Source organism: Ilyonectria robusta (assembly GCF_021365365.1).
Source record: "Ilyonectria robusta strain PMI_751 chromosome Unknown BGZ61scaffold_1, whole genome shotgun sequence".
Taxonomy (NCBI): Eukaryota; Fungi; Ascomycota; class Sordariomycetes; order Hypocreales; family Nectriaceae; genus Ilyonectria; species Ilyonectria robusta.
Window position 1 is genome coordinate 5,124,179 of NW_025764435.1, and position 19,936 is coordinate 5,144,114.

At 50.4% G+C, this 19,936-nt stretch overlaps 7 protein-coding genes across 7 annotated transcripts; 3 read left to right on the forward strand and 4 right to left on the reverse strand.

Annotated features, from left to right (window-relative positions):
* Positions 1-4,250: 4,250 nt before the first annotated feature.
* Positions 4,251-6,281, reverse strand: BGZ61DRAFT_440055 (FAD dependent oxidoreductase-domain-containing protein). The gene has a single exon (XM_046244439.1). It carries the CDS (start codon positions 6,163-6,165, stop codon positions 4,468-4,470), a length of 1,698 nt encoding a protein of 565 aa, XP_046113243.1. The 5' UTR covers positions 6,166-6,281; the 3' UTR covers positions 4,251-4,467.
* A 907-nt stretch (positions 6,282-7,188) lies between these two features.
* On the reverse strand, positions 7,189-10,249 carry BGZ61DRAFT_409395 (fungal-specific transcription factor domain-containing protein). Its single transcript, XM_046243220.1, has 9 exons — positions 9,996-10,249; positions 9,812-9,912; positions 9,460-9,710; positions 8,894-9,403; positions 8,637-8,829; positions 8,385-8,525; positions 7,855-8,333; positions 7,571-7,780; positions 7,189-7,519 (listed from the first exon to the last, which is right to left on the reverse strand). Exons 1-9 carry the CDS (start codon positions 10,137-10,139, stop codon positions 7,293-7,295), a joined length of 2,256 nt encoding a protein of 751 aa, XP_046113244.1. The 5' UTR covers positions 10,140-10,249; the 3' UTR covers positions 7,189-7,292.
* Positions 10,250-10,739: 490 nt separating this feature from the next.
* On the forward strand, positions 10,740-11,854 carry BGZ61DRAFT_502287 (uncharacterized protein; the record flags this gene model as incomplete). The annotated part of the gene is made up of 4 exons (XM_046251728.1): positions 10,740-11,035; positions 11,111-11,247; positions 11,321-11,690; positions 11,745-11,854. Exons 1-4 carry the CDS (start codon positions 10,759-10,761, stop codon positions 11,852-11,854), a joined length of 894 nt encoding a protein of 297 aa, XP_046113245.1. The 5' UTR covers positions 10,740-10,758.
* A 642-nt stretch (positions 11,855-12,496) lies between these two features.
* BGZ61DRAFT_489358 (uncharacterized protein) lies at positions 12,497-14,150 on the reverse strand (the record flags this gene model as incomplete). Its single annotated transcript, XM_046250207.1, has 5 exons — positions 12,497-13,013; positions 13,074-13,229; positions 13,280-13,791; positions 13,854-14,066; positions 14,124-14,150. 5 exons carry the CDS (start codon positions 14,148-14,150, stop codon positions 12,497-12,499), a joined length of 1,425 nt encoding a protein of 474 aa, XP_046113246.1.
* A 379-nt stretch (positions 14,151-14,529) lies between these two features.
* On the forward strand, positions 14,530-15,739 carry BGZ61DRAFT_338115 (gentisate-dioxygenase; the record flags this gene model as incomplete). Its single annotated transcript, XM_046239097.1, has 3 exons — positions 14,530-14,803; positions 14,873-15,322; positions 15,435-15,739. The coding sequence occupies 3 exons, from the start codon at positions 14,530-14,532 to the stop codon at positions 15,737-15,739; spliced, it is 1,029 nt and encodes a 342-aa protein (XP_046113247.1).
* Positions 15,740-16,841: 1,102 nt separating this feature from the next.
* On the forward strand, positions 16,842-18,539 carry BGZ61DRAFT_336914 (Alpha/Beta hydrolase protein; the record flags this gene model as incomplete). The annotated part of the gene is made up of 1 exon (XM_046239007.1): positions 16,842-18,539. One exon carries the CDS (start codon positions 16,842-16,844, stop codon positions 18,537-18,539), a length of 1,698 nt encoding a protein of 565 aa, XP_046113248.1.
* Positions 18,519-19,758, reverse strand: BGZ61DRAFT_440060 (uncharacterized protein). Its single transcript, XM_046244440.1, has one exon. The coding sequence runs from the start codon at positions 19,603-19,605 to the stop codon at positions 18,691-18,693; it is 915 nt and encodes a 304-aa protein (XP_046113249.1). The 5' UTR covers positions 19,606-19,758; the 3' UTR covers positions 18,519-18,690.
* Between the last annotated feature and the right edge of the window lie 178 nt (positions 19,759-19,936).

The following is a 19,936-nucleotide window of genomic DNA, read 5'->3' on the forward strand; positions in this document are numbered from 1 at the left end:
TGGCCAACGGAGAATTTCCGCGAATGATCGACATATGTATGAGACCAGCGTCCAGTTCAGACATGTTCCGGAGAAATGGCTGAAGCTTCTCGCCGTATACACACTGTAAATTTTCTGGCGTCATGGTACTGAGAGTTGGCACGATCAGTCTCGCAACCAAAGCGCTCGGCTGCTCAGTGAGCAATGTAGCAGCACATTTGCAGGACATCAAAAGCTCCCTTGACACTTGTGGTATGCAAAAGTCTAGGGCTTGCAATAGCACCTTGGATTGTAAATCCAAGTCACTCATGTCGTCTAGACACTCAAACATCCAATGCAATTCGTAGGGTCTGAGTCGACTCAATACAAGAAAAAGCTCTGGGTCTCTCCACACACTATATTTGTCACTCGAAAATAGTTGAGACCAAAACGAGAAGTCTTCTCCGATCATCGAGTCCAAGAACGTTCTGATTGTGGGCTTGTTGTAGTGGTCTGACAATCCATCAACCGCTCTCGAGCCCCGAGCGGTGTAGTAAGCTTGGAGCTCTAGAGGGCTGCTGATGAGGTAGTTGTGGCCTGAGTAATTGTAATCAAAGCTCACGGTCGCATCGGCCCCTGCGTCTTGAAGTAGAGATACGATGGAGAAAGGGTATTGTGGCATGTCGGCTACTACATTTACGCGAAAGCGCCACTCCGCGCAACGTTGTAGTGAGGCACCAAGCGCCGAGTTGATGTCACCCGTGGTTGAGCAATGAGGATATGATTCATTGTCCAGGAACATGCCAACCAACTCGGAGAGTTGATACCTTGCCGCAATTATCAGAGGTGACTGCCAGTCGTCTAGCCACTTCCAGCCGACTTCCAAAAAAGAGTTGAAACGGTCCAAGTGGCCTCTCAAGTGGATACCAAGATGATCGGTATTAACCTTGGCTCCGTGACTGATCAACGACCTCACAAAAGCCGTGATGGTAACGACATCCTCTAGCCTTTGTAATGAGGCGTCTTCTTTATCCACAACTCGCGGCTCCAGTCTCTCACGCCAGCCTAGGATAGCTAGAACAATGGCGCTGCTTCTCCATCCTGCATGGGGCTCGTCAAGCTTTGCATTGTGATGCACGAGCAGCTCGGCCATCGGGAGATTTCCAGAGAGAAGTGCGAATTGAAGGGGATTGACATGAGACTTTGGTGGACAATCTGGATGATAACAAGAATGTCCATTTGGATTCAAGTCGTGCTCGAGGAGATATTGAACAGTCTCCAGATCTTCCGCTTCAATGGCAAGTCGAAAAACCCTCTCAAGAAATGCCTTAGCAGTTGAATTTCTTGACAATGGAGCAGAATTCAGCATTCTCGGGATGTTCGCTTGTTTCAAGACTCTGAACAACTTATGTCCGTCTTCATGATCAAGGTTTGTCAGATGGTTGTTGGAGAGCACATATGTTATGAACCTCCACCACTGCTCTATCCGAGTGTGCTGATCGCTGTGGTCGACAAGTTGTGGGATTTCTGAAGCGGCAGATGCCGGAAGATACAGCGACATCAATGACTGTGCGTGCTGCGCTGCGGCGGAGTTGTAGAGGTCGATGACTGTTGTTTTAAACTCGACAACATCCACATTTTGCGCTAAACAAATGAGCAAGGGATCAATGAGATGACTGAGAAGAAAATGCATGGCTTACAAGGCAGTTTGAAGCTCTTAATATCGTCCCAGAAGTCGGTGAAAGGTAAATTTCTGGTGCTGGGCGGCGCAGGCGATTGGACAAAAAGATTGAAATTGGGGGGCGTTCGAGGGGAGGATCCTTATGCAGAGATTAGAGCCACGTATTTGAACTAGAGAATATTGAAGACTCACCTTCAAGCTGCATCTGGTCAAGACTTGTGAGGTAGCCTCGAGTGCGGAGAACCTTTCCAGTGACCAAATCCCCCTTGAGGTGGAGTTGAACTTGTTTGCCGCATTTCTTCGCCTTGGAGACCTTATAACCCGCGACTTTCCAGTCATGCGGGTCTGTGTCCTTGTAGTACTTTGTGTAGTTCCACTTTCCCAGCTGTGAAACATACTGGGATTTCCTGAGACTAGTCAAATCGGCGAGCGGGAGCGGCTGCAAAGGAGAGGACTTACGATTTTGTGAAGCCATGGACTGTTTTCATCACCGCCATGACACCCCTGGTACCTTCCAGCGGAAGGTTTTGTTTGACATAGAGGTCGTGGATCACATGCTTGAACTTGATTCAATCCTCTGCGATGATTACTGAGCCGTGGGACATGGTGAATTGGGAGAGGCTGTGATGGTGAGGAAGCGGAGAATGAAGTCTAGACAGGCTCTATGAGAGCGACCACGAGCTGTCTTAAATGGCCATTACCTCGCTACTTTCCTGAGCCCCTACCCCGCTTTCAAAACGAACGAAGAGGGATTTGATTGGGTCACGTCCAAATATTTTCCCTCACTCCAGTGGCGTAGGAATCCCTGCCTGGTGATAGCCAGCCTCACTCCTCGAAGCCCTCGTTTTATTGGATGGAATCCAAATTCTAGACGTATGCACGGAGGACACCACACACACCGAGACACCGCTGGTCTTGGCACTGTTATGTGTGATTTGATTGGATATTGCCCAAATTTTCTTGTTCCCGCCTGTCTTGTGCACACCGGGTGGGAGAGGTGGTGGTCAGATTTTGTTTGCATTTGGGCCGCGAGGGACCCTACATCCAGCCCCAGAATAATTGAATATGTGATTGGATATTGTCCAAATTTCCTCCTTCCCGCCTGTGTTATGCACGCCGGGTGGGAGAGGTGGTGGTCAGATTTTACCTGCACTCAGGTCGTGATCGCCGTGATGGTATATGTGAGTGGTCCCTACTTAGATGCAGCCCCAGAATAATTCAATGTGCGCAAATACCTTTTTGATCACAGGCCACGAATCAAGTGCAATATTTTGCCGAACACAGAACTTAATAAGCATGCTGAACGACACTAATGCGAGTGCTCGTGTAATTCTTGGGGCGTTGACCAGTGAGAACCGCGATATCGCTCGAGGCATTTCTGTCCAGGGATAAAACAGCAACGTCATATTTGGTGTGGAGTTGTTTGAGCTCAGTCAACTGGAGCCCTTTGTGCACGTTAATGCTTGCTCCCCTCGCAATGGCTAGTCACGTCCATTTGGTCTCAAGGTATAAATCCAACCGTCTCTCCCACCTCAGGTGTATCTTGATCATACCAAACACACTCACACAGGCGTTTCCAACCAGCCGATGTCTTGATTCTTTTTGTGCTATCTCTATCTAGTCAGTCCCAATATTTCTTCTCCAAACCTCCTCAAGATGCCTGATCAGGCCCAGCCTACGGATGATTTGAATCAATGGTTGGTTCTTCCTTTCTCTTCTTCCTATCTCTTCTTCCTTGAATTGTTCATTTTGGAGATTTTGCCTACTGGGCTGGCTGTAGAGATAGTTTGCACCTTGACATATTACACTGGAAGCTAAATGTTTGATTCAATCCAGTACGAACAGCGCCGATCGGACACAAGAGACTCGTGACCCATTCGAACTTCATGCCGCGACGTATGAGCCACACAGCATCTTTATGACGATTCAATCCAACTCGGGAGACGTCAAAGATCGAAAGGAATACTACGAGACACGAGCAAAATATTGCCTTTCAGACTTTATGCTGAAATTTGAAGGTCGTGGCGCCCAGCCTGCACGCCGGCCATCATGAAGCGGCATATGGGCTGGGTGACTAATACCCAGAGTAGATTGAGATAGCCATGAGAATATTAAAATTGGGGCCCTATCACAAGGGCTGGACATCTTATGAATGAATGCACTTGCATATTCGTATCGAATGGAATGTGCCTGCTGTAGATTTGTGTTGAATCGCATGCGCCCACCAATCAAGCGACACCGCCAGGCGCCTCTGCCAAAACGCGAGCACTGAATTCAGGTGCGTCTTTTTTATAAATTCTTTCGGACACCCGATGAGAAGGGAGTCACATCCACTAAATATAGCGGTATTGGGCGGCTGGCCGTATTTAAGGACTGCTCGCTCCGGGTGCGGCGGGCAAGTCATTCTGTTACATCGCAGTCTCTATCCAAGGATTAGTGGCTCGATTAGGGAAGTCTAGGGAATTGCCCCCTATAAATACAGGGGGTATGCTCCCAGTTTTTTCTCGTTGGGACAACTAGACTGCACTTGAACAATCCCGAACACCTACCCTGGAGGCGACGATGTGCTACAATTGAAAGCCTCACAATCTGCATGCGGGTACCTACAAATATGTCTGCATTCCCCGAGAAAGCTTGTACTATTTTCCTGTTATTGTTGATTGCATTGCTAACAAAAGCAAATTAAAGCACATGGCCTCGACCAGACAGGAGTGTCACAGATATTCATCTAAAAATAAAGCCTTAAGGTACTGATCTATTTTCACATAATTAAGAAATTGTCTAATTGTTTTCGGCGATGCTATAAAAAAAAGTGAAAGCCAAGGATACTAGAGCTTCAAAACCTGTTTGTCTGCTACTAGCCTTGCTGTTAGATTCGTACGGTCAACATCTTGTATGTTAACACCCTGCTGGATCGCCATGATCGCCGCTGTCGCAGCACTCTGACCCAAGATCATATATGTTGGCTCCATGCGGAGGGCTGAATATGCAATGTGTGTGCTACTCATGGTTACTGGGTTGAGAAAGTTTGTCGCATCGCTTGCATTCGGGACGATGGCGTTGAATGGGATGGCAAACGGCGCAGAGGTAACAATATGTACGAGTCCCTCATCGTAGATCCGCCCATTAACAAGTACGCGCTCCACTTGGTGCACGTCTAGGTAATATGAGCCCATGCCAATGACACTGTCGTTCTGAAAGGACCCCGGCTGCTGGACATCACTTTGCTTCATGGTGTAACCGCCGACCATGCGCCGGCCTTCCCGGAGATACATCTCGTACGGCCAGTTGCCGTTCTTGACGAACTCATCCTTGGAATAGCCCCAAGCGCCGATATTCGTGCGGATCGACTGTGGTACACGTGGGTGGTTTGCCAGTGTCCAGAGGAAGCCCTGCGCGTAGACCTTGTGCGCAAGGATAGTATCTTGGCGTTGCTGATACGAGTCCTCCACGTAGTTGGACGAAGGACCGTGATTCCCTCCAATGAGATCCGTGCTGACCTGGCCAGCTGCATTGGAATCCGTCTTGTTATTCGGCATAAGCTGAGTCGTGAAGAAAGGGCCTGTGTAGCCTGACTCGATGTAGCGGAAAAGGATTTCGTAGGCGGACTCATTGTAGCTAGCAGGCTTGGAGAACGCTATCTTGTTGCTGGCCACTTTCGTCAGGCTCAATCGGTAGTTGTATGACTGGAGGCTGTAAGGATCTGACTTGCCCTTGACCGCCACGGGATCGGCGAAGACTTGCTGGATCCCTGCGATCAAGCCGCTACTCGAATCCCCCTTCACAATGTACGGGTCGATGTTGGAAAGTCGGTTGGCGCCATTGACGGAAATTCCTGCCGCTGATTCATTGAATTCGTCTTGACCTTCGCGTCCTGTGCGATACGGAACCCCTGCCGCCTCCATAAAGTCGCCCTCATAGCTAGCATCGATAAACATTCTTCCGGCAAAGATGGATCCATCTTGTGTTCTGATGGACGTGATAGTCGTCCCGTTCTTGGTCACTCCGCTCCCAGAACGGTCAATGGCTTTGTTCCGAAAGACCGGCACCTTCCAATCCTTGATCCATCTCTCCCATATACTCTCCGCAACTTTCGGCTCGAAGGTCCACTGCACTTTCTTGCTCTCCTCGATGGCCATACCCGGCTGGGCGCGAATATTCTTCGATATGTAGTTCGATCGTGTCTCGTATTTCCACGCGCTGGTGCCCTGGTAATAGGTGAAGATTTTTCCGTAGAATGTTCTGGCGATGCCGCCAATGGAATTCCCGTTCTTATTATCCGTCCAGCTGAGGCCCGAGGTGGTGAGGCCGCCAAGAGTGCTTCCTGGAGTGATGATCACCGCCGTCCTGTTCATGCGTCTTGTTTGTACTGCAGCTGCCAATCCAGCGACCGTGTTGCCGTAAATAACCACATCATATACGACGGTGTCGCGCGCGATTGGGGTGGAGGAGACAGGTGTAATGAGAGAAGTCATAAGGCATAAAACAAAAAGAATGTGAAGTAGACTGCTCCTTGAGCAAGCCATTTTGCGGTAAAGACTGACTTCCTTCCGGAACTCGAGAAGGAGTGAAATTCGAGTGAAACAGAGCGGAATGACGGGGGTCAAAGTTGTATAACAGAAGAACAGATTGGCAAAATGAGTGGGATCAAGGAAATTAAACAATACGAGATTTTGACGGAGGCTGCGGCAGCTGTCTCGTAAGCGAGACAAAGTTGGAATGACACGATCCGTGTATCGATTCCACTTTTCCGCGAGTCTAATGGCCTGAGACAAATGCCATTGGCAGGTAGCTTAGTCCACTTTGGTCCAGAACGACTCCGTATTCAGTTGGTTATCAGTAACATCTCTGGAATTCGGCTGGTGCAGGGGCGATTCAATCAAGATTATTTCTCCATTGAGTGTGTTTACAGGCTACCCACGTTGGCCACCGGGTCCACCCCGTTCTCGTGGAGCCCATTCAAACGCTATTGCAACCCAGAGAGGCGCTATTGACTTACTTACTCCTTTCAGTCGGAGGGGCCGAATCGACTCGGGGCCGCGAGATCGAGTGGAGTAACAGGTGTGAGTGAATGAGATGCGGCGGGGCCAAGTCGCTTATGACCACCAATTATGGTATCGTTCCAAGGGCCACACTATTAATTCAGGGCTTGGGGAGGAACAATACTAGTTAATGTGTGCCAATTTGACGTCCTGTGAGAGCCGCGAACCCCCGTGAGCCTGATAGATTGTGGAGTTGCCATCTAGCACCAAGGAAGGGCGGGAGCTATTGTTCTTTTAGCGCCACAATTACCACCCAGCGATGAAGGGTCTCAGCCAGCCACGGTCAGGTCCACGCGTATAGAGAGGTGAGCTTGAGTCATTTTGGGATTTAAGGATTGCTGAAACCCTGGAATGGGCCTGGTGGATACTCCGGCTGCTGAGACTGCTGAGAAATGCTTTGGTGCTGTGAACCCACGTTCTCAATGAACCAGGCGTGAACATAAGCTGGCATGAGTCAGGTCATTGTCTGAAACCGGACATCATTTTACCGCTCTTTTAAAGTTTGCAAGCTTATTGCTACTGAGAAAATCCTCGGGAGAGGGGAGTTATGTTACTTCCACTCTGCTTTAAATCTGGGTTTACCATCATCCATTGCTTGTATTACTAAGTGCTTAGATTGGAAATCGTTTGAACCATTGCTGAATCTCATTCGAGAAAAAAGTGCCCAGTTCAAGTTCATCCTGAAAGCTAGTAATCGTTCCTTCTTGCATCGGCATTCCCATCAACAACTCTGGTTGAATATCCATATTTTCATGAGGAACATCCACCGAATTATATTGAGGGGTAAACTGAATACCAGAACTAGGCAATTCTAGCGTTCGAGGAGAGTGCGAGGTTCCTAAACAGATTTCAGCATGGCCACACAAGTAGCTGCTAAATATAAGCTCACCCCAGTTTTCGACAAGCGCTGATAGCCGTTTTATGTAGTCGACGCATCGACTCAGAATGCCATTCTGTGTTCCAAGTTGCACAAGGGCATCGGCCGCCTTTTCGAGGAACTGTCGTACTCGATCCAAGCGGTTGACGTCGATTGGATCGTTGACAATATCTTCCATGGGAACCAAAAGACTGCCGAAGATTACCAATGCAGCATTGAAGGCTTGAGGATGTGCTGTTAGCGCATGTCTTTGACAACCGGAATGGTATGGAAGCGGTGGAGAGCGAAAGACGCACTGTAGTATAACGTGAACCACCAGGCTCCAAACAAGTGCCGCCCGAGGCCTGGCTTGGTGAGGATGGTATGAATAATCTCAATAATATCCTCCGCAGCCCTCACACACGTCCGATTGAAGTTTGTCTGCATTTGGTTAACGGACCGCTGATTGCGGCGCAATGAAGTCGGATATCTCGCGCATCCGCCAAGCGAGTTCGTGAGCATGGGTCGGTGAAGTAGAAGCTGCACACTTAGATATCTCAACGACAGAATTAATCTGAACCGTTCCATCGGTCGGTCCTCCAATAGACATTCCTCAGGTAGGTTTGTTGAGGATCGTAGGAACAGTGGTGACGGCAAAGAATTATGCCAGTCACTCAGTTCCTGCTCCAAATTAAATATCTGTGTTATCATCAATGTCTCAGATGGAGGATCATCACAGCCTAAATTGTGACCGTAAAGAGTAGCGATAACCTTCCACATAACTCTGTACAAAAGGCTTCTGAAATTTAGCAGATATTAGGACGCAGGACTTGGGAGAAGATCCTACATTGTGGCATTGAAGAAGGCAATGCTCGTGTCGTTGTGAGTTGTGATCACCCCATCGCATGGGAGGAGCGGTATAGGAAGGTCCAATTTGACGTAGTCTTCAGGAATTGCTCCTGGACGGCCGAAAGTCATACTTAAGCTCCTACAGTATTATGTTAGAATGATGAGCCAAGCAAGTCCACTGCGGTAGTTATGGAAGCCAAGGAGAAAATGCAGATAAACACTGCTTGGGGCACGATTGGATGTAGCGCACCTATCCAACAAAACACATCCAAACCACGTTCTCTTTCTCATTTCCTGCTCTATTGGCGGAAATTTAGACATGGCGTCTCTCGAATGGAGGCCAATTGACAAAGCAGCTTTAACTGCTAGACCGTGAGTAGTCCATGTTTGCACAGATTTCTGTGTGCTTTGCAGGTACTGGCTCATGAGCAAGAGGTATTGCACTTGTTCAACGTTAGTAATCCATCGGAAAAGGTTCGTCGCAAAGTTCCTTTGAAGAAGCCTTACCAGTTTCAAGAGTAGTGCCCCTGAGCATCTGAGTCTTGCAGAGTTCTGTTGCGCGACGGTAATAAACATCCGATTGCTCATTCTGATACTCTGTACCATCTTCTGCCCAACCTGTGCATATAGCCATAGCGAGTATCATGTTCAGCAGCCCCAGCCATGTTCGACGTACGTTGATTCGGAAGTTTTGTTGCCTCATGTGTTCATACGTCTCCAAGAAACTTTCTTGGTGGATGAAAGGAAAGAGAAGACCGGTGTTTGAGAAGTATGAGTGTATAAGCTTTCGTGTTTCATGATCAGGAGGTAGCACGTTCGTCTCAACCGCACTCGACGTCTCCCCCGCGCGGCCTTTTGCAGAAGAGGACGAGAGTGGACGAGAGACATTGATCATGCCTGTTTGGTACAAGCCGATGCCGTTGGATGACGACGGGGAAACAGAATCACCAGCTGCTGCGCTTTGCTTGGCCATGGCGCGGAAGATTTGGCGCATGAAAGCAATGTTCGATGACGGCCCTTGAGCATTGGGTTATCAGTCGTATTATCCATAAGGCGAGAGGTAGGTAGCATACCAAAGAACCCACAGTCTTGATCGTCAACAAATGACAGAGCCATCCCATCCGTCATGCTCTGATCCGTTGTCTGATCTTGTATACCCTCGACATTGACAACAACATTACTGGGAAGGATGGGTAATTGTGTGGCTGGTCTTCCAGGATCAGCCCCGTTGGGACGGCACGCTTCAACCTCTGTTAAACGTTGGCCTTGATGCTTAACGGTCACCTCGAGGATCCTGACCTTCTCCTCCAGAGCGGTGAAGAGGCTAGCACATTCACCCCGTTAGCAACAGGGAGCAGGTCTCGGAAGAAGATCGCACTAGACTAGCCATGGTGGTGCGGGTATCACCAAGAAGGTCCAACTTACTCTCTTGGGACCAATAGATTGGCAGATGTGTCGGGGAGTTCGTATATGCATTCGAAGCCTAGCCGCTCACAAGGTTCGCACCTTGGTCGTACACCATTGCACTACGAAGGGAAACTCTATCGGTTCAGCACTATCCATGGGATCGAAAATGGGCCACGACGGGGGCCGGAACGGGGTCCCTCACGCGAGATTTGCGTATCCGGCATGCGGAACAAGCCAAGCCAACTCGGCGGCGTTTTGGGGCTGGAGCTGGGTCCTGATCTTCCACGCTCTCGCCATTGGAAGTGTGGTTAGTGCCCGCGATGGACAAATCATCATCGTGGCCCATTGCACTCCGTCGACCTCGGCCTGTGGGACGGAAGACGGAATTGGCCAGGGTATCAGGATCAGGATGATAAGAAAAGTGGGCAGACGGTAGAGGAACGGGTCCGGGAGTCGCCGATCTCAAGTAGTGGCCTGAGACTCGGGGAAAGATTGGGACGGAAGCCGACTCTTATAATCAGCGGAACGGAGGAGAGTGTGGGGAAGGGCGTCACATCTCCACATTCTACTGTACGTGCTTTGACTGAGTTAACTAGATGACATCGTCCCTAACAAAAGAACATGGCCAGGAGAGGGGCTTTCCGCTTTATCTGGGGTTACTCGAGTCTGGAGTCACAAGGGTTACGCTGCCGAAGCATCATGCAACCAATTGCCGTCCAAGACTGGCTCTGTTCCGGCGTTCCGGACCAGCTCCTTTCCTCAATTAGACTAGCTGACTTCGCGTCTCGGGGAACCATCGGGATGGCTCCCCGGCTGAATCCACCCTGGAGCTGGAGGGCTGTGATAAAACAATAATTTACGGCACTCTGCGATGCTGGACCGTTTCTCGAATAATCTCGTCATCAGCAGTTGTTGATAAACGACATTTCAGTACCCGACCGAAATTATATAAGCCACTCGACAAGATGAAGGTTGCTTGGGAGCGTTTGATTCGATTTGTCGCGACAGATGGACGCGTCCTCTACGGAGAGCCAATCCTTCCAACCCCAGACTTTGACATTGGCGACACTACCGATAAGACAAAACTACGGGCGAAAATCATTGAAGGAAATGACTTGTACGACACTACAGGGGCCACTCGGGTGACCGATGACATCGTCACTGTGAAGAAACTTCTTGGCCCGATGACACCCTTGGATGTGCCCATCCTGCGCTGTGTTGGACTGAATTATGCGACACACAGTGAGTACATCCTTCGCCGATAGGATTGGTTCGGACTGTAAATATCCTACCGATTCTGACATTTGCTGCTCGCAGTTCGTGAGGCTGGCCGGAAGCAGCCGCCCTTCCCCTCCATCTTCTTTAAACCCTCTACGACTATTACCGACCACGGAGCGAGCGTGGTGATCCCAAAGATTGCTCAAGATGACCAGGCGGATTACGAAGGCGAGCTGGTAAGTTTCAGACTATAAGTGGCGTCAACATTCCGGTGGAGGAGAGCGCTCATACATTCTTCAATTCTTCTAGGTTGTCGTCATAGGTAAAGATGCAAAGGACGTAGCCGAGTCCGATGCACTCGAATACGTCGCTGCATACACCGCAGGAAATGACATATCGTCGCGAAAATGGCAAAGAGACCCAGCCCTTGCTGGAGGTGTCCCGCAATGGGGTTTCTCCAAAGGTTTCGACACCTACGCGCCGCTCGGCCCCGTCCTCGTTTCGGCCAGCCTGGTTCCTAATCCTGCCGAGCTTCACCTCCAGACGATCGTTGATGGAGAGTTACGCCAAGATGCGGGGTTGGACGATCTTGTATTTTCTATCCCCAAGCTGATTGCCCATCTATCTTCCGGAACTACTCTACAGAAGGGTAGCGTTATTATGACGGGTACCCCAGGAGGTACGCTTATTCTATATTTGTGCAACACTGAACTCAGCTAACCCGTTTTTGAAGGAGTTGGTGTTGGTATGAAACCACCACGATTCCTTGTTCCTGGAACGAATATGGAGGTGAAAATTTCGAGAATAGGGACTCTGAGAAACGGCGTCGAATTTTCTCCATAAAAGATAGATTAATTTAGACATGGTAGACTAAATATTGATCAATCACAAATGAATTTCTGCAGGGCATCATTGCGGGCGTAGTTTTTGCAAAGTGAGGCAATGAGTAGTTTGTCGACCTTGCCTGCCACTATTGTGTCAGTTCAACCGACCGCGAAATAAGTTATGGCATCTATGGATCGTTATATTTGACGATCGGGATCGAAATACCAAGTCTTGTGATTTCTATGTGACTAAAGTCTACGGATCAATCGTAGAGCTACAGATTATTGAGGCCTCTCGCACCCGCCGGGGCCGTGGGCAGAACGGAAGACCAGGATTCCGAAGATCTGAGGCCAGGGCTAGTAGGTGTAGGTTCCGGTGTCTGACGCTACAATACGGAAATGGCTGGTTCCGGTTTCCGGTGATTGTGATAGATATCCTAAATGCCTTATTTATCAAAAGGGCAGGAATTAATAACATTGGGCTGGTAGCTTGCGTTAATTGCATCGTTGCATATGTGTCGTGGAGATATTTGTTGCACCTTCCACCATAAACGAACTTCACGAGGGACAAGGTATTCTGAATTGCGACCTCCTCGCTCGCGACAAATTCTCTTTAAGCATCCTCATCTGCCCGACATCTTCACCAGGATCGAGCGCAGTACTACATTTTATGCCTTGCACCCAGTCCAAACGTAGCTCCGCCCTCGGAAGGCCAGGCCTTTCTCAACTCTTTCTCCGCATCATACCCATATGTCCACAGTTGCGTCACAGGGTCGCTCCACTGGTTGGTACTCTCGATGAAATATTTCCCTTCGACTTCAGCTCGCATCCCGCGATCTCGAGCCTGCTGCTCTGCTCCGTCTGGGAAATGCCAGAGTTTCCCGTTTACCAGACTTGCTGTTTGCATGCCGTAGCTGCGGCCCATTCTCTCCTTCTCGAAAACTCGAAGCGCATCGGGGACTTGATCCTTTGACGAAATAAGTGACAATGCTTCAGCAAGTGCAGCGCCATCTTCGACAGCCATGGCGGCTCCCTGGGACATGTAGGGCACCATGGCATGTGCAGCGTCGCCGAGGATGACGAGCTTCTGGCTTTTGGAGATCCAAGTCGGGAGGCGAGCGCCACTCAGAAGCGGCCACTTGATTGTCTTGTTGACGAGATGGATGACCTTTTTGAGCCTGAGTATCGGTGTGAGCATTCCATCAATACACGTAACCGTTACGGAAGGGATGGCTTACTTGGGGTCCCAGTTTTCGAAGTGCTTCCTCATATCTTCAATGGCGTTCTGAGGGTTCCAGGTGTTGGGATCACTGTGGTCTATATGGGATAGCACCATGTTAAAAGATTTCCCTCCAGCAATGCAGTAGGTCATAACATGTCGACCTTCTCCGATCCTGAATGTTGAATGTTAGTAAATGTGTGACTCTAAAGTAGAAACACCCACCAAACGTTGATACCCGGTTTCTCCAACAACCAGCAAGTGTCGGGATCGGCTTTCATCTGATCAGTGTCCACCACGGCGCGATATGCTGCGAATCCTGTCTTTGTTGCCGGCTTGTCCACGCCGCCGATGACAGTAGGTCGTGCTACAGATTTAACACCATCGGCAGCAACAATGAGATCCGCAGTGTACTCCCTCCCATCTTCTGTTGTGGCTGATGGTACACTCTCGTCGTATTTAACAACCTTGCTGTTGGTAATTATTTGAACACCCTGCTGAGTTGCCAGGCGGCACAGGGCATCATGGAAGTCCGCGCGGTGGATGACAAAGTACGGGGCGTCGTATGTCTCACTGAAGTTTGGCTTGAGTTTCGTGTATCCAATAGCAGTACCGTCTTCCCAACGGCGGAACGTCATGCTTTCCGGCTCTACGACCCGGCCTTCGAAAAAAGGGCCGATGCCCCAGGAAAGTAGAAGCCTCGCGGAATTGGGTGGAATCTGAATCCCCGCTCCAACCTAACGTAAGGGCATTGTTAATGCGAGATGTTTCTAAAACAGCTAACAAGGACGTAACTTACCTCTCCCAACGCTGCCGCTTGCTCCAAAACAGTAACTGCATGTCCGCGGCGTGCTAAAGCCACTGCTGTAGCGAGGCCGCCAAGACCAGCACCAACCACTAAGATGCGTAAAGGAGCTGCAGCTTTGTGCAGAGTCATGCCTTTCTGGTTGCCATTGTCCAGATTTTGCAATTTGCTAAGGAGTGATGTTGACCGTGACGGGTAGTCGGATACCTATGAAAATGGAGTCAGGTCGGTTCGTTGCCTATGCGCGCCAAGGTGATGCAATACCATTTCCGGTTTCATTGTGCCGTTCATTGTAACTGTAGTATCCTGGTGGCTGTGGCGACTTTAGTGCGTAACAGAAAGTATTACAAATAATGAAAGCTTACAAAACTAAAAGCCTTGTACGCTTGTAAGCTATTATTAAAGCCTCGGACGTCCTCTGCTCTCGGGGAGCGCTCCCGATACTTCCCCGGTGCTCCATGGAATGGCCCAACAGCTTCGGTTCCGCCGGGTGTATATCGGAAAACTCGTCGGAACACTCGTCATTTTGCATCCGGAAAAAGAAAAGTACAAAACTATGATGATTATATCCAAATATATGATCGAAACAACTGCAGACCAGCATTGAGCCCAAGCCACCATCTCCCTCAAGTTTGATACCAACCTCCCAACGGTTAGAACAAAAAGCACAATGACAGCCCTTAACGGACACAACGGCAATGGCGCCTTGGCCAACGGTCATGAAATTACTACTCAGGAACAGCTTCTGAAGGCCTTAGAAGTTACGAAGACAGCCCCGCTATGGGCACAGATGCAGAGGCTGAACCCACCTGCCCCGAGTCCTAGAACCGTTCCATATCTCTGGGCATATGACGCTATCAGGCCTTACCTCCTGCGAGCTGGCGCTCTTATCACCGAGAAACAGGCCGAGAGACGTGTTCTCATGCTTGCCAACCCGGCCCGAGGTACGTCTACCGCTGAACTTCGTGATGTATCCATTCGGCCGAGTGTTCCAGAACTGAGGATGTGTTCAGAGGCCCCATATACTACAGACACCTTGTATGCCGGCTTGCAGCTCGTTCAACCTCGAGAAACTGCACCTGCGCACCGTCACACTGCGTTTGCGTGCAGATTCATCATCGAGGGCAAGGGCGGCTTCACTGCTGTACACGGAAAACGTGTGCCGATGCGCCCCCGGGATGTGATTGTCACTCCTACCTGGAACTGGCATGACCACGGCAAGAAAGGCGCCGATGAAGAGGGTGGAGATGACCAACCTGTTATCTGGCTTGATGGGCTCGACTTGCCCAACTTCGTGCACTTCCCAGTCCATTTCGTGGAGCACTTTGCAAAGGCCCGATATCCGGCTGAGGATAAGGAGGAATCGCCAATTTTGTTCCCGTGGAAGGACATGCAAGCCAAGCTTGAAGCTAGCCAGGCCGAATGGACATCGGCAGCGTATCTCAAAGCCGATGGTAGAGAAAGTGAGTTCAATTTTCCATACTTCCCCAGAGTTTTGCCTGTTTCCAATCCTTCCATACCTGAGTCTGTAAGCTTGCGTGTCCTGTCAATTCTAACAGTCCACCTTTCTACCAGTTGGTCGCGTTATTGGCGCATTGGCCGAGAGGATCACTGCCGGCGGTCAATCCCCTGTTGTGCGCGAAACCGCGTCTTCTGTGTATCATGTCATCGAAGGATCGGGCCACTCCAAAATTGGTGATGTGACCCTCTCATGGAAGCAAGGTGATACGTTTTGTATCCCTGCATGGCATCAGTATCAACATTTCGCGGATGACAGTAGCAAGGTTTATCTCTATCGATTTGATGACAAGCCTATGCTCAAGGCGCTTGGTTTCTATCGCGTCGAGGGCGACGATGTGGAGAAGTTTGTGTCGGACTGATGTCTGGCGTGGAAGAGAGAAATTAAATTGTCTGTTTAATTCTCGCGGACACTTATTATCGGAGAGCGGTCACCGGTCTATCATTATCTGAGACTGTCCTTAGCACAAACAAGAATGACTTTGTTTCTCATGAAGAATAAATATTAGGGTCCCACCTTGGTAAAAATTTCTTGCGTTATAGAACTTATGCGCATCCTATCAAAAAAATGATAATCTCAGGCTTAAATATAGCGCAACTGAATGGTTTGAGTTTCCAACAAACATGCTCTCATTTAATGGACAGTTCAGTAACAACCAAGTACGAAGGGGTTCTTTTTATATGTAAGGTATATGCTCTCACTCTTGCTGTAAGGAAAACACCACAGTTACTCACATAGCTAGAAAGCGGTGTTCTTGACTGAACGCGCTTTCGGGAGTGCCATCAACCTACAAGCGCGAGGATGGTCAGTATCTTGACAGATTCAGCCGTTTTGTGTTGGGATGCTGCCGCGTCGTTGTTCCTGATGGCAAGTTTTAACCTCACTTTAGCGAAAGTTAGCCCTGGATGGAATTATGCTTGCCAGACAAACATGATCTAGCCTGGCACGACCACTTGGATGGTCGATTCCTCCACAGATGTGTACGATCGCCCTCTGTCATTTGAACTTGCCGAGAAGGGTCGGATTGCGGAGGACTTTGGGGGCTAACCAGCCTCCCCCGCATTCACAATTTACCCGTACCATGCCGGAGTTATTAGTTTCGTCACTTACCCCAGACTATGACACACCGTGGATAGTAATCGAATCGGAATCGGACCTCGGCGCCGCTTCCCGATAGACGGGCTCTCGGCGCCGCCTACCGGACGAGACTCGGTCCTTCGTGCTCATCTGGGAGGCGTGATAGCTGAGGTGCCTGTTTCGGCGCTTTTTACGGTCGTGAGATACCGAATCGTATAGGAAGACATGTGCAGATCACTTCTTTCTTAGTAAGAGCGTGAGAGCATAAATACCAGTGCCATCCGCTCAATGCCAAAGAGACGTTTTCTGATAGAAGACCAGAACGTCCATCCAAATAAGGAAACAAAGTTCTTGAAATCTCGGATACTGCAATGTTTCGTTCACTCATGCTCTTCGCTGCCCTAGCACCGTCGGTCCTTGGAGCGGCAGTCAAGGCTAGAGTCTACAACTCTTCTCCTGCTGTTGAGCTTCAGAACGGCACCTACTACGGCATCCACAGCTCGACCTATAAGCAGGACTTCTTCCTCGGCATGCCGTACGCCCAACCGCCACTGGGTAACCTGCGCTTCCGTCATCCTCAGCCGCTCAATACCACCTGGGACGAGCCTCGCAATGCCACGACCTACCAGACGCCCTGCTACGGCTATCCCTATCCCGTTGGGCCTCTCCTTGGCGGCAGCGACGACTGCCTGACTATCAACGTCGTGCGCCCTGCAGGGACCGATGCTGATGCGAAGCTTCCTGTAGCTTTCTGGATCCACGGCGGGGGCCTCGTCAGCGGCTCCAATTCGGACCCTATAACGAACCTGACCTTCATCGTACAAGAATCGATCAAAATGGGTCAGCCGATCATCGCCGCGAGTATCAACTATCGTCTACATGCCTGGGGCTTCCTATGGGGCGCCGCTTTAGAGGCTGGTAAATTGGGAAACCTAGGCTTCAGGGACCAGCGACTTGCTATGCAGTGGGTGCAGGAGAACATCCCAGCCTTCGGAGGCGACCCAGACAAGGTGACAATCTGGGGCCAGAGCGGAGGCGCCCGAGCTGTTGCCACTCATCTGACAGCTTTTGGCGGACGTGATGATAAGCTGTTCAGGGCAGCCGTCATGCAAAGCGGCACTGGTTTCCCTACCGACTTTGGTGAGATCAGACCTCCTCAGTCGACGACGTGGGAAGACGCATACGAATCGCTCCTCAGCAAGACTGGGTGCGAAGGTGCCTCGGATTCCCTGCAATGTCTCCGCGAAGTGCCCTCTCACCAGCTAGCTTTGATCTTTGCCGACGTTGCGTTCCCGCCTTTTCTCGACATTGTTGACGGCGACTTTGTCCAGCAGCCACGGGTTACGCTTCTTCGAGAGGGCAAGTTTGTCCACGTTCCCGTCCTGACCGGTACCACGATCGACGACGGCGACTACTTCTCGAAACAGGGCATCAACACAACAGAACAGTGGGAGGACTGGCTTGTCGCTGGGGGCGCCGGTGATGCCACAATTGAGGCTATCTCGGCACTATACCCTGACATCCCGCGGCTTGGCCTTCCGTCCACCTACCCGGGTCGGCCGACAGGCAAAGATGCATCATACGGTTCAATGTGGAAGCGGGCAATGGCATTTGGTGGTGATAGAGCCATGCAGGCTCCTCGTCGAGCATGGGCGCGGGCTTGGACCGAGGCTGGCGTGCCAGTGTACAGCTACCGCTTCGACCAGGTTACGGGTGACAGGCCTGCGGTACAGGGCGTTGGCCACTCGGCAGAGCTCAAGTTTGTCTTTGGGGCGCCTGTAGGCAGCTTGTTTCCGCAAGAGCATGAGGAATTGAAGAACCTGTCCCATCAGATGAAGAGGCGCTGGGTCAGCTTCGTCAACCACATGGAACCGAATGTGGGTTACGGCACGGGGGCAAAGTGGCCAGTATACTCGCTTAAGAACCCGGAGAACCTGATATTTGATGCTGATAAGCCCAGTTCAACATATATACAGGCTGATACTTTCCGGGTTGAACAATTTGAATATTTGAATAAGAAGTTGTGGAAGGTGGGATTGGAGGCGAGTGAAATGACTGACGAGCAAGGAAGAAATGAAATCTAAATAGATAGTTATTTTAAATATTAATTAGCTTTAATTTAGGAAAAGTCTTACAAGCTAGCCAACTAGCTTCTGTCCAGTACATGCGCACGAGCTGCACATTAACTTAGTGGTACAATCGAGGTCTTGAGTTTTCTTTTCCAATGTTTAGACATCACGGTTTGACGATGGGCTGCTGGAACTCCAAGACAGCGCCGGCTACTTCTCCCGCCCAGGTCTTGAGCAAGTTGTCGACATCCGCGTCGCTTTGGAAGTCATACTCGAATAGCTTCCCGGCAAACTTGGAAGGGTCGATTATCCTTCTGCGGTCTTCGGTCGCCGTCCTCGTGCGGAGGTAGTGCAGCGGATAAGGGCCGCCGGCAGTCCGAGCAGACGCTTGAATGTCGCACTGGATGGGGCCTGAATGGCGGATAACCGTGGCAAACTGCATCTCGGAGGGTATGCCACGTTCGGTCGACGAGTTCTCCTCGATTGTCCAGACGCAAGTAGTTCTTCGCGGGGCGCCCCGCGGAGTACCCACGACGGTGAAGGCGTGTTCTACCTCTTTTATCGTCTCGTCCTGAACCGAAGGGGTTGCTCCGACCTCCACGAGACCGCTGCCCGTGAACTGTAGAGGAAACTTGATACCCCAGCCGACCTTTCTAGAGATTTTGTTACAGCCACCGAATGACTTGTGAGGAGCATAGGCCCGGATTTCGAGCGGATTCACCGGGCCGCTGCTCTGATTCGCATACTGGGAGGGAGGCTGTGCCGGCTTGGGTTCGGAGAACCTGCAAGTAAGGACGACACTTTGGAATCGTCTTCGCAGCCCGGGATGGAAGTATGCGTGCCAGACGAACATGGTCTGGCCCGGCTTGAGCACTTGGATGGTCGATGCCTCCACAGATAGGTACGATCGACCGCTGTCGTTGGAACCTGCCTGTATGTTCGTGGCCGTGGTGTGTCCGAGGTTGTCTTGTGGTAAAGAATCTTCGGAGCCGGCGGCTACTTTCGAGGCGGAATTCCCGAGTTGTGCGTTCTTAACAGGATCGTATTCGAGCTCGATGGTGAAGGCAATGCCGTCGGCCATCTTGCAGAGGAACCTTGCGCGCCCGCCTCGGGAAAACACGTATTCGATAGGAAGTCTGCTTGATCTGCGTAGAGACAGATGCCACGCACTCAGAGGGTGCGTCTTTTTCTGCGAGGCTGAACCAATAGCATCAGAAGGCCCCCAAGGGCGAGGTTCAGTTCCACGAAGAGCCAGCGGAATAATAATGATGCGGATTTCCGCCTCATCCCTGCAGTCAAGAGATGTCTGTCTCAAGGTGGGAGGCCTGAAGGTCTTGTGATGTGTGACAGGGAATTTTGGGTGGCCTTCCTGCTCCTCACTTAGGCACAACCACCCACAATCTTTCAACGTT